This window comes from Rhinolophus hipposideros, assembly GCF_964194185.1.
Source record: "Rhinolophus hipposideros genome assembly, chromosome: 20".
In the NCBI taxonomy this organism is placed as follows: Eukaryota; Metazoa; Chordata; class Mammalia; order Chiroptera; family Rhinolophidae; genus Rhinolophus; species Rhinolophus hipposideros.
In genome coordinates, this window is record NC_138066.1 from 14,556,290 (window position 1) to 14,568,785 (window position 12,496).

Consider the following 12,496-nt stretch of genomic DNA (forward strand, 5'->3'; position numbering starts at 1 on the left):
CTGGAGTTGGTGGGGCAGGGGGTCATGGGGAGGCAGTTTGGGGAGGTGGCAGAAGGAGGAACACCCTGATTCAGGACCACAGTTTGGCACTGATCTGCTGTATGATACTGAGCAAGTTGTTCAACCTCCCTGGGACTCGGTTTACTTGTGGATGGGCCTCTGAAAGCTCTGTGTCATCAAGTTCAGCTTTAGGGTCAGCCTGGCAGGGCTCAGGCAAGGTGTGGGGTCAGGAGCCAGCCCAGCCCTGCAGCTGGTCAAGGCTAAGAGAAAGAATGTATTACCTTCTGTTTCCATGCCAAAATGGACCAATCTTCTTAATCTTCAGAACAAACTTACTTTCTCACTTCCAAGCATTTGCACATCCTCTCCTACCTGGAATGACCTTTCCCCTTCTCAGCCTGTTCAACTCAGTCAGCTCTCAAGACCTAACCCAAATGGCACCTCTTCTGTGAAGACTTCCTTGATGGTCTTTCATCCCCTACAGAACTAGCAGAGACCCCTCCCACACTTTGTATCGCCTCCTGTCACATTCTAAGATGGATTGTGGGTCTTCTTCTTCATCTATACCATAAGCTTTTGGAAATCGAAGCCTATATTGTTAGCTCACAGCCGAGCCTCAGTGTACTGAATATATTGAATGATACTGGTCTTCTTTTTGACCCTCCTACCATGCCGTTTTTCTGCAAGGAATCACTCATTCTCTGAACTTCAGCTAGATCTCTGCTTAGATGTCACCTGCTCAGAGCAGCTTCCTGGACCCCCTCATGTCAGCTCCAGAACAAATACCGTTTGCTTTCCTTCCAAAAACCATCTTTTCTAGATTATCCGCATTGTGTCCCTATCAGACTGTGAATTCCACAAAGGCAGGGACCTTGTCTTTTTCATTGGATGAATCCCCAGGAATAGTAGTGCCCCACACACGACAGACCCTCAATAAATGCATGTTGAATGAGTGATTTAGCACACTCTTTTTTCCTCTCCCAGGACCCCTCTAATCCCAGGCCAGTAGGGGGTGCCGGTCTCCACCCAGGATGTTGGCTAGCCTGAACCTTCTCTACCCTCAGCCCAACTTGCCCTCTACGGGACCAGCTTTCTAGGCGGTGCCTCCTCCATTTTCTACAAAGCCCAGGGCGGGACCTGTGTAGACCGAGGGAAATCAGAGGCCCCCCTAGGCGAAGATAGCCCACCTGAGCCCCCACATTGGTTCTTCCCTCTCTCTAGAATTTGCAACTGGGCCTCCGCAATGCTTGCTGCAAAGGTTTAGACCTGCCTGGGGGCACGCTACACCTCCTCCCCCCCAAAATAATATCCTGGGACGCGGGATGCGAGGCGGCTGGGTCCGCGGGAGCTATCCTGGGCAGGCAGGAGCCGTCGAGCCTCCAAGGAGGAAGCGGAACAGGCCAAAGAAGAGATGGACAGGAGTGCGGACTTGTGATGGGGCGAGGGGGGGGCGCTCTGGGTGGCAGTCGTCTCGTCTCAGTCGGTTGGCAGAGCGCACGCTTCCAGCCGCCTGGCTGGGTGACCTCCATCCGCGAAGGGCGAGCGGGCGGGGGTTGGGCTGCGGGTGCGAGCTCCGGGAAGCCCAGGGGGCCCGGGAGGGGCTTTCAAGTGGTCCGACGACCCGCCCGGGAGCTAGGGCAGGTACTTGGACGGACGCGGGTCGAGGATCGTCCCCGGGAGCGGGCGCAGCGAAAACACCTTGGGAGGCGGCGCCGCGCGGCTGAGCGCTGCCGCCCTGGGAATAGGACGGCGCTCCGCACCGCGAGCTGAGAGCACTTTCATAAATTTTGTATGGGAGGCGCTCCATGAGCGGGGGCGGGGAGCGGAGCGAGGGGGAGGGAGCTCGCGAGCGAAGGAGGGAGGGAGGAGGAGGAGAGGTGGGGGAAGCCGGGGGGAGGAAGGGAGGCGCCCCGCTCCGCCGATCTCTCGGTCCTGCAAACGCGCGCCGGGCGCTTTCCCCGGAGCTCCGCGGTGCGTGCGAGCGCCCTTTGCAGCATCCGCGGCGGCGGCGGTCGGAGGGGGCGGAAAGGAGGGGGTAGCGGCCGGGGGGCGGCGTCCCCCCTCAAAACCGCCTGCAAAGTGCTCTGGGCTGCAGAAGCAGGCCGCCGGCTTCGCGGAGCAATCCGCTCGCCCCGGGGCTGAGCGAGCGCGCGGGGCTGCCCGGCAGCGCCGCGGTTGCTGGTGGGCGCCGGTGCCCTCCGCGCGGGGCTCGGGCTCACCATGCCCGTGCGGGGCCGGGCCGCCGGGCACAAGCGGATTCCCGGCTTGCCCCCACCTCGATGCGCTCGGATTAGCTGCAGCCGGCTCCTAAGAATTTGAATCCAGACCCCGGGAGGGATCGCGCCTAGGCCGACCTCGGAGTGGCGGCCCAGCGGCCAACATGCTTCGCAAAGGTGAGTTGGAGCCGCAGGGGCAAGTTGGAGTTGGATGCGCACGGGGCAGAGCCGCGAGCCCTAGAGCCGCTAGAGAACTGCCGGGCGCCGTGCTCCGCCTCGGGAAGCAACCCCTGGCGAGCTGGCGGGCTTTGCCGGGACGCACCCGCAGAGGGCTTGCTGCTGGAGCTCAGCCCCCGTTGGTGGCCGGTTGCGAGACACGGGATGAGCTCCGTGGATCTAGCAGCCTGGCCTAGGGAGCTGGCACAGCGAGGCCATTTCGAGACCACAGTGAGCTGCCGGTGATGGCAGGGGAGCTGGCCTCCTGGGACCTATGCTTTGCCACTATAAAGTTTTGCACTTGCAGGCTCCATCCCCTGCGTGGTCACACGCCGCCAGCTTCTGCCGCTCTGGCGGGGCAGGGTCCAATCCGCGCTCCAGTGCAGCCCGCGGTCAGTCACCGCGCGACCCGGGCGTTCACTGTGCGCCTTAGCTTCCCAGGTGGGTTCGGGATGGGCGCACCTTCTCTGCAGCCCTGCTTTGGTCTCGGGGGACGGGCTCTGGGCACCCAGCAGCCGAAGGGGACGGCTAGCGCCTGATGTCCAGTTTCCCAAACTTTCCCTATGCCTGGCGCCAAGGAATGCCCAGGCTGAGGGTGTGCCGGCAGCATGTGCTGCCCATGCCAGGCTCAACTTGAGAGAATCTGGCCCTGCGACCACCTCACCACGACCCTCCGGCAGCCCGGCTCATTGCGGAGCGCTGCAAAGTTGGCGCCGGCGCTTGGGAAGTCCCGCCGCGCCCCCACGTGGCTGCCGCGCGGGGAGCGGTCCCCCGGGCCCAGGGAGGGCAAGTGACCATGCCGATAGCTCGCGGGCCCTATCACCCACTGTCCCGGCCTCTGCGTCGTCCTCTCCCCCCTCCCAGGTCCAGGAGGGCTGCGGCGAGCTGCGGGACCTCCTCGTCCCTGGCCCCGGCCCGGCGGCCGGCGAGCCGCGGCGCCTGCGGCGGGCAGCCAAAGCCCTGCGGGAGCGGGTTGAGGCGGGAGCTCAGGTAGCTGAGGGGCCTGATCCCAGCGCTCCGCGCTCCAGCCTTAATCCGCCCCTGTTTCCATGGCAACAGACCGAGGTGTCGTAAGCACAGGATTCTGACCTCACAGTAGCACGGGGAAGGAGAAAACGGGCAGGGGGAGGTGGCAGAGGAGAGGGAAGTGAAGCCCCAAGATGTGTGGAGAGGAGCAGATGTGGGGTGATGGAAGAGACCCCATAGCAGGTCGGACAGGTGGGTGAAGAAACCACGCCTTCGCTGGGAACTGTAAAGGCCCTGGGGTGGTCCCCACTCTCTCAGGCTGACCCAGGAGCCTGGGTTGCCCCATCCTCGTGTCAATCGTCACAAACTTGTGTGTGACTTGTGCCCTCCACGTGGGTCGGTGCGTTCCAGGAAAACGCTGACTGCTTTTCACCAGGGTGTGGGAAAAGTCTCTCCTGCTGATACACCCCTGTCCCTGCAGAAAGGAACTAAAAGTCCTTTCAGCAACCGGGGGTGCTGGCCATCGTGTCTCAGTACAGAGAGAGTACTTCTTGCAGAGCTGAGTACATGCTCAGGTCTGAGAAGCTTGGGCCTGGAGCATGCAGACTTGCTCCAGGGAAGTCTTCCCTGGCAGTTTTAAAAGGCCGCCATGTCTGGCTGCAGGTCTGTGATGGAGATAGTAGAAAGGAACTGACATCTCATTTCCCTTTTGGTCTTTTGTCTTTTGGCAGTTTGCAGTTAAAAATGAACCATGAGGCAGCCCACGCACTTTGTTTATATGGTTTAGGTGCCCAGAGGGGCTTGAGCAGCCTCCAGGAGTCTTTCTCTCCCATCCTTGCTAGCCAGAGGCCCAGCTCAGGATGAGCCCAGTGCATTCTGGGGGCCGTTCCCCCAGGGGGAGGCTCCCTTACCCTGCTCAAGAGGTGGCCACTGGAGGCTTAGCAGTCACGTGTGTTTACCACTTGGATTATTTTTCCCTTCCTGCACTGCTTGGTTGGTGGGAGAGGTTCTACCAACAAAGAGTTTTCCACCTGGATTGGCCTGAGGGAAACGGAGCAGAGAAGCCTTTTGCTGGGCTGGGCTCGGTGGCCTGGAGCCTGCTGCTGGGACATTGTGTGGGCAAAGGACTTTTATTTTGGTTCTTTCCTGGGCAATTTTCTCTCTCAGCCCCAGATCTGATCCCTAGGACTTCTCTGTTTTAGACACACGCAGGACACTCAGATTCTCTTGTGTAGATTCTAGGTGTGTGTCCAAAGCCAAAGGTGTGCCTGCAGCTAATGTCAAGGGAGGTGGCCATTGAAGTTTCTGCTTTTGGAATTGTTCCCAAAGGTTCCAAGCAAAACTATTATAGGATGGGTTCAGATAGTTGTTGCAGTTTCCCTGCCTATCAGATGCAGAGCCTTGAGTGGGGTCCTCGCCCTGAAGGAGTTTAGTATTTTAATTATGAGATGAAAAAGCGTTTGAAGGAAAAAAAGAGTAGCCCTCCCTAGATCCTGGGGAGAGGGGAGAGGAAAAAAACCCTTACCTTTCTGCAAAGGGTAGGGCTCATGGTCTTGACAAAGGAGTGCTTTGTGGAGTTAGGAGGCTCAGGGGTTTGAAGCCCCAAAAGAGGAAGAAGGCGAGAGTAGGCATTGGACCATGAGGGTCATCACTCTGATTTCTGGTTGACCTTTTATAGCAAGCGGGGTGCTGTCCCCTGGCAGGATATTTTAGGAACTGGGGGTGCTGCCTTGTATCTCTTAATGAATTGACTCTGCTGGCCGCAGCCCCACCTTGGTGAACCAGAACAACACCGAGTCCTCGGTGATCTTGCTGCTGATGGTGCTGGTAGCTGAAGGCTTTGGCAGCTGCCGTGCCGGCTTTGCCATCTCCTGGCCTATCCTGACAAAACCAGGGATATAAAAAGCAAACCTCTGGTCAGAGATAAGAGACAAGCAGGGCAAACGAGGCCTGAGCCACCCAGTACCATCCAGGAAGGAAGGGTGGCCCGCTGGGGATTTTGCTTTGGCCAGAAGTGGCCTGCTTAAGGTCAGAATCTATTGTTTTCATTTTTAGAGCTACAAAAACAGAATGCAAATCAACAGCTTCTGGGTTAATACAGAATCTTAAAGTTTTTGTCTTGTTAAGCAAGGAAATAGAGTGCCAAATAGGCTTTGTTAAGTGGCAGTCTTATTAATAATTTAAAATCTTGTAACTGTCTTTCATTAGAATTTATCTGTACATCAACCACAAAATCAGTCAAACACACTCATTTATAAGTTAATGCTGTCCCTGAATAATTCAGCAAGAGCTAGGTTAAGGCATGTAACCCAGTGAGATGCATTGTGTCCTTTTGGTTTCCATAACCAGATGGGCTGGCCCGGTGGTTGGATTGGGTCTCCTTTGTGGGAAAAAGGGAAGGCAGAAGGAGGAAGGGACCAGGCTTGTTGGCTGCTTGGTTGATTTGAATCCAGAGGTTCCTTAGGCGATCAGAGAGCTTTCATGTGGCCAGGTGTGAGCTATTGGTGACATGACCCACTTTAACCCCAGTGGAGAGGGGAAGAGAGAAGTGTTCTTGGACCGCCAAGAGACTCTTCTTTCTGCTGCAGAGGAAGTGTAGATGGAGAAATAAAAGAGCCCTGCTTGAGAGGGTTGCTATATGTGGCGTCTTAGCCCAACTCTGGGTGCAGAAGTGGAATTTCAGTTTTCCCAGACCAAGTCTGTCCCCCTCCCTCAAGGAATGCAGCCTAGTAGAACCAATGTCAGCAAAACAGCTTCTTTAATTGGGAGCTTCTGGATTGCTGCTTTCCTCAAAGGGCCTCGTCCTTATGCCAGAAAAGAGAAGCCAAGAGGAGGAACTTTAGGGGAGCACCAGGACACCCAAAGAGAAAGGAGAGGCAGAGTGAGTTGCTCACTAAAGCCCATGCATGAATTTTATCACCAGTAATCAGAGTAAGCAAGGAAAGCAGTGCAGTGTTCCCCTTGTGAGCTCAGACAACACAGAATGTGTGTTTTGGTTCAGTTCCTGTCATGCCAACACCTGACTGCAGTTTGCAGGTCCATTTTTTACAGATGAATTGTTCAGGACCCAAACTCCCAGCCTGGGCACTCTGGTCCCTCCACTGCAGGCACGAACAAATCCCAGAGTTTCTGGTCTCTGTCTCAGGCCACCAACCCTGAGTCCTCTGGAGGGTTAAATGGTTCAGTTTGTGGAGACCATGTAGAAAACCAGGAGCAGACAGTGGACTTGATGCCATGCGAGGTTCTTGGCCAAGTTTGAAAAGAAGAAGGCTTGTTAGGAAAAGGCAAAGGCAAGGGAAACGAGGGTAGGTGTTTGCCCCAAGACTTGGAGCAGAGTTGACAGCAGATGGGACTGAGGAAGGAGGCTTGTGGGGTGAAACCAACTCCCAGCTTCAGAGTCAGGACCTGAAAAAGGACAGAGCAGAAGTTCACTTGCAGGAGATGAGGAAGGAGGGGGCAGGCATCATGAAGGATGTCAAGAACGGATCTGTTTGGTACCATCTGCAGTGAAGTAGTGGTTAAGGTTAAAGCAGAGAGGAGATGACAGGGAGGGAACAGATGGCCGAGGAAGCAAAATAGCTGGCGAAACAGGAACAGAGCCTCCAGGGACAGCAGAAGGCAGGACCTCTGAGCAGAGCGCCGGAAACAGCCCTTTTTTCGGGGTGCACTAGCTAGACCACCCTGGAAGAAGGTCAGAGGAGTGGGATGGGGACCCTAGGGTGAAGGATTCTCAGAGCTGGCTAGGGGGCCCAGGAGCAGGGACCTTCTGAGAGGTCGTTGACTTGGGAGAGAAGCATCGCTGACTCAGTGGCCATCACTACGAGTGAGGCAAAGCCACCTCAGGACGCATAGCATGCCTGGCCGAGCCTGCTGGGAGGAGGCATGGATCTTAGCTGGAAACGGGCAACCGGGACTGGACTCTTCCCAACCTGCCTGGGGTCCGCTTATGCCAGTCCCTGTCCATGCGCTGACAATAATTGCTTGTAATTCCTGATGGGCCAAGCTAAGTGTACTCTGTGCTTTATCTCATGTCATCTCCACAAGCACCCTTCGCAATCAATCTGTGCTTGTCCCTGCTATACAGATAAGGAAACTGAGGCACAGACCAATGAAGTCTCTTGTTCTGGCTCAGCCAGCTAGCACGTTGTTGAGTCAGAATGCAATCCCAGGTCTGCCTGCCACCACACTACCTCCGTAGCTCTCTTCACCTCTAAGATGCACTGTCTCACGTGCCCATCTGCCTTGATTTGTGTGACATTTGTTTCTGCGGGGTGCTGGGCAGTGCTGAATCATTTGTATCTTCTCACAGAGTGTCCTGGTAGTTTCCTTGCACTCCCCTCCTGGTGTTCTTCCAGGAGTGTGTTTGGCTGGGCCCTGGGGCTTCTGGGACCCTGAGCCACTGTCTCCCATGTCCTCTTCTCTGCCCCCCTTTATATCTGGGCAGACACATCCCTCATTTGCTGTCTCCTGCTCTGGTTTCTTCATTGCAGACAGAGATGGGACAGTGGGCCAGCACAAGCCTGCCTGCTTTCATGCCCTTGATAAAGACCAGGCCGTGCTTTATTTGGGGGCTGGGCCCTTCGCAAAGGTTGCTCTCCCTGGTTTCCCCTTTGAGGCTTACCTGGTGGACTTGCTAACACAGCCATACCTGGGGGGTGGTTGTCTGGAGAGCAACAGCCCCAGAACACACTGGCCCAGGTAGATGGCAGTTGGCAGGCTGGATGAGGTAGGGCCCCCACATGTACCTGCCCTTCCTCCTTCAGAGTGCTCCCGCACTCTGGGAAGGGGGGTGTCCCCACAGCCCAACCATAGCTGTTAGCCAGATGGTAACTGCAGAACTCAGAGCTGTCCTCCACAAGGGACTTCTCCTAACCCCCTTCCCACCATGGTTGAGTTCCAGAGACACCAACAGCTTCCTGCAATTTGGAAAAGAAAGATGAAGTAAGGAGGAGAGTCAAGCTGATCTCAGCGTGTAGAAGAGCAGACCCTCCCCCCCAACGAGTGAGGAGCCCCCTCCACCATGGTGAGGTGGGGTATCTGATCTAACAGATTCTGCTGGTGCTTCTGAGCCTGATTACTGTCTAATCAGTCAGTGAAGTTGGGATCCAAAACTGCAAACAGCCCCTGCTATCTAATTCAGTGCTGGCACAGCAAGAAAGTTGGCACAGCGTTGTGTGGTGTGTGTGTGTGTGTGTGTGTATGTGTGTGGTGTGTGTGCGTGCGCAGAAACACCTGGTGAGCTCACAGCAGGCTCCGTGAGTGTGTGTGCCAGCGGTCTGCTATTGCAGAGCGGAGCACCCAGAGCGCAGGTGCCTGGCCTGCTGGCCCTGGAGCCCACATGGGCATTCACACCCTGGGTCCAGCTTGGTGTGGTGCCGAGCTGGTGAGCCACTCGGTGGGGGGCCCCCAAGAGTGGGCAGGCCAGTGCTGTGTGCGCCACATGTCGTGAACAAAGTTTGGTGAGCGGGTGTGTGGCTTGCCCGTGCAGGGGTGGGTGGACATGACTCATTACAGATCTTCCACGAGACAGACCACTGCATCCCCTGGAGATGGGGCCTCTTGCCAGCTTCTTGGGCTGATTCCAGAGGGTCATGGCACCATGGTTGGCGTGGGTCTACAGGAAACTGAGCAAAAGTCTTCCCCAGGTCAGGAGACAAGCTGGGCTCTCGACTCTCAGCCCACTAAGGTGGCAAGAAAGTTTGCTTCTGACTCTAAAACTGTCTCAGCAAAGTTTGCTATCTCTTTCTCTCTGGGCATCTGAGCCAACACGTAGTGAAAGGGCCTTTACAATATGCTTCTGTATAAGAGATTCACGAGGCCTTAGGGGGGGAATTGGCATTCTTCTTACGATGATTTATTTATAGGGCCATGGATGATGGGGATATGGGGCTAAGGTGCCTCCATTAGTAAGACGCACACAGGGCAGGAAGTCTTGCTCTGTGTTTGACATTTAGTGGGGCGACTCCTACCAGGGAGCTGCCTTTTCTTTTAGAAGGTTTTGCCTTTAATGTTCTATTCATGGGCTTATCTGAGCTGGCTGGGAGAAGGAAGGAGCCTGTGGTGTAGTGGGCTTCGGGGCTTCGGCCAGCCAGCCTTGGGGGAGGCCAGGCCTGGTGGGTCACTTGGGGGTCAGTGTGGGGCAGCCTGGGCAAGCTGGTCCTCGGGGGAACGCAACTCTGTTCCTGCGCCTCGGGTAGCCAGTCACCCTTTGGCTGCCTCTCTCCTGGGCATGTGCTGCCGGCATCACACACGTGCTGTTTACTCTCCTGTCTGTGTCGTCTTCACGTGGCTGTCAGGCTGTGCCTCTAATAGCCAACCCAGGCGACCCTGGCCTTGGCCTGGCCACAGCCTTTTTCTTCCTGGGGACTCTGTGGTTGTGGAAAGAACATCCAACCTGGAGTGCTGGGGCTGTGTTTGGTTCCATCTCTGTGGCTGACTCACTTATACCCTGGACACATTTTCTCCTTTCTGGGCCTCAGTTTCCCCATGTGTAATATGACAAGTTTTCCAAATGCTTTTCAGCAGTAAAAGAGTTCCTTAAAATGATATCCAGTGTCAGAGCCCAGAGTATAAAACAGATAAGCACAGGTGGCCCTGGTCAGAGCTGGGGCAATGGGCCTCCTCCTTTGATCTCACTGCCACCCCGCAGCCTCCCCTATGAGTCCTCCTAGCAAGACAGTGCACCCCGGAAGGCAACTAGGTGTGGTGTGTGTTGTGTGCTGACAAAGAGAGCACCGCACCGTCCCCAGGGCCTAGGTTTGAGCTCTGTCCTGCAGTGGAGGTGGGTGGCTTCCTTCTCTCCTTTTGGACCCCTTGTGACCACTTAGCTCTCTGGGAGGAATTGCCAACACTTGGCGTTTCTTGCCCTCTCGTCCCTCCCTCACTCCTCAGCCCAGACTTCCGGCCATCTCCTCCATCATTCCACTGTCACTGCTCTGGCTTCCTGCTGACCCTACCAGACATTTCCTTTGTCTTCCCTGACCTTCTGGTGGCATTTGACTCTGTCAGCCACAGTTTCCCCTTGGCTTCCCTGCTGGCAGCTCCCTGGTCGTTCTATTTCTTCTGTGGCTACTGCTCCTCAGCTTCTATGCCGGCTTAACTTCCTCTTGCCATCCTTCAAATGTGGTGTCTCCCTGGGCAGTGCCTTGGGCCTTCTCTCCTGCACACGCAACTTGCAACTCGGGAGGATTTCAATACGCCCAGTTGCAGCACCCATTTACTGGCTCCCCCCACATCCCATCTCCAGCTGAAATGTTGCTTCTGATTGTCCAGAGCCTCCATCCCGGCTTACCCCTGAGGCTCCCTGAGCTAGCAGCAAACCTGCTCCTTCCCTATTTCCCCTCCATCTTCGCATCTGGGACCATCATCTTCCCAGGTACCCTCAGCCCAAGAACTGGACCCATGGATGAACCCCTCACCCCACCCATCCCCATTAGTCCATGTTCTTGCTCTGTGTCCTTCACACCTCCTCTCCTCCCTCCCGCCCTCTGCCCTACCCAGACTGATGTCCTCTCCCTGACCAAACCGAGCCTCTCTGCCTCGACTCTTGCCTTCACCGAATCTAGGCTTTACATTCTGGTCAGATTTTACAACGCTACACGGTCTCGTCCCTCCCTTGCTTAAAAACCTTCAGTGATCCCTTTTTTTCCGGGAGGTAGTCCAGACTTCCCAGCTCGGCTGTCTAGTCCTTCCCACTTGCTCCACTGCAGCCCTACCCTCCACACTCCCCACTCCCCACTTTGAACTCTGAGGCCCAGGTCTAATGAACATCTTTCAGTTCCTCCACTGAATCATGCTCTCACTTCTCGAAGGATTTGTACAAGCAGCTCCTTCTGCCTAGAACGCTCTTGGCTGCCTCTTCCCCTTCCCTCTTATCCTTCAGGACTCAGCTTACTTTTATATTATCTGCCTTCCCCCACTGGATGGCGAGTTCCATGAGGAGATGGTTGCTTTTTATCCTTTGCCCCACCAGACCTGCTCTTCACCCTTCTCCTGCTGTCTGTCCTGGAGGTTGGCTCATCCAACTTCAACAGTGGGCTCCCACGCCCTCTGGCTTCCAGTTGGGTTCAACCAATGGTGGGTCACCACTGCTCTCTGTGTCCTTCCTCCATCACCAAAAGTTTCCTCCCAGAAGTGCAGCCTGAGACAAGGATTCGAGTGCAAGTCGTTTATTTGGGAGGCATCCTAGGAAATGCCAGTAAATGAGTGGGGGAATTAAGACAGAGATGGGAAGAAGCTAGTAATGGGCTTGTCAACGAGCAAGTTACCGCTGTGGGCAACCAGAACTTCATCCCACGGGGGAACTTTGGAACTCAGTCTAGAACATGCACCTCAAAGTTATGTCACCAGACGGGAGGGAGCTGGGATATTTATATACCCAACTCCCGCTGTCATTGGCTGAGTATTGCGCCTGTGGGGGGATTAATTCCTGGGCACTTTTGGCCTGCTCTGTGGGTGAACAAAGCCCGCTCTGCTGCTAGAGAAAGCCCTCAGGCAAAGAAATGCAGGTTCTGGAAGTTGGAAGTCAGGCTGGTGTGTGCTGAAAATGGGTAAAGGCAAGGGATATGGGCAGGCCCTCACAGCATCTGCTACACAGCTCCCCCAGCCAGCGTCTCCACAGCTCTGTCCATGTTCAGTGAGTGCTCCCTCTCCTCATTCAGCCCTGATTGGGGGGATGGTAAACAACAATATCTCTTAGTGTTTCCCTACCCGCTGTTCTCACCTTTATTAGGTACCCATTAAATTACTCAATCTGAGAGTGCTCTCAGTTTTTCGTACCAGGGCCCAACTAAAACAACATCCTGCACAAAAATGTAGCACATAGTGACATTGAGTAGATAATGTTGAATCAATAACTAATGTCACGTCTTTATGAGTTGATTGGAAATGTTGGTGGAATAATTGTGCGTTCAAGTTGGAACCCAAGGAACTTACTACCAAAACCTAATTTTTAAATTGTTCTGTAACAGTAAGAAAAATTCAGTCATGATTAATTAGGGCTTTTTTTAAAAAAAAGGAGAGAAAAAAAAAAGAAACTTAGTGCCGGGAACAAGGAAGAAGTAGATTTTCTTTTTTTAAAACGTTTAACATTTATTTTA

The 12,496-nt window shown here is 55.0% G+C and overlaps 1 protein-coding gene across 4 annotated transcripts in view; it reads left to right on the top strand.

Moving 5' to 3' along the window:
* The first annotated feature begins 1,262 nt into the window (after positions 1–1,262).
* RTN4RL1 (reticulon 4 receptor like 1) overlaps positions 1,263–12,496 on the top strand; it is a 67,837-nt gene continuing 56,603 nt past the window's right edge. Inside the window, exon 1 of one of the 4 annotated variants that reach the window (XM_081028354.1) lies at positions 1,263–1,421. In XM_081028354.1, coding sequence (XP_080884480.1) covers positions 1,412–1,421 — 10 coding nt within the window. In that variant the 5' untranslated portion in view covers positions 1,263–1,411. Of the gene's footprint in view, positions 1,422–1,767; positions 1,790–1,869; positions 2,394–12,496 lie in introns of those variants that run through there. The other 3 variants (XM_081028356.1, XM_081028353.1, XM_081028355.1) reach the window with 3 other exon arrangements.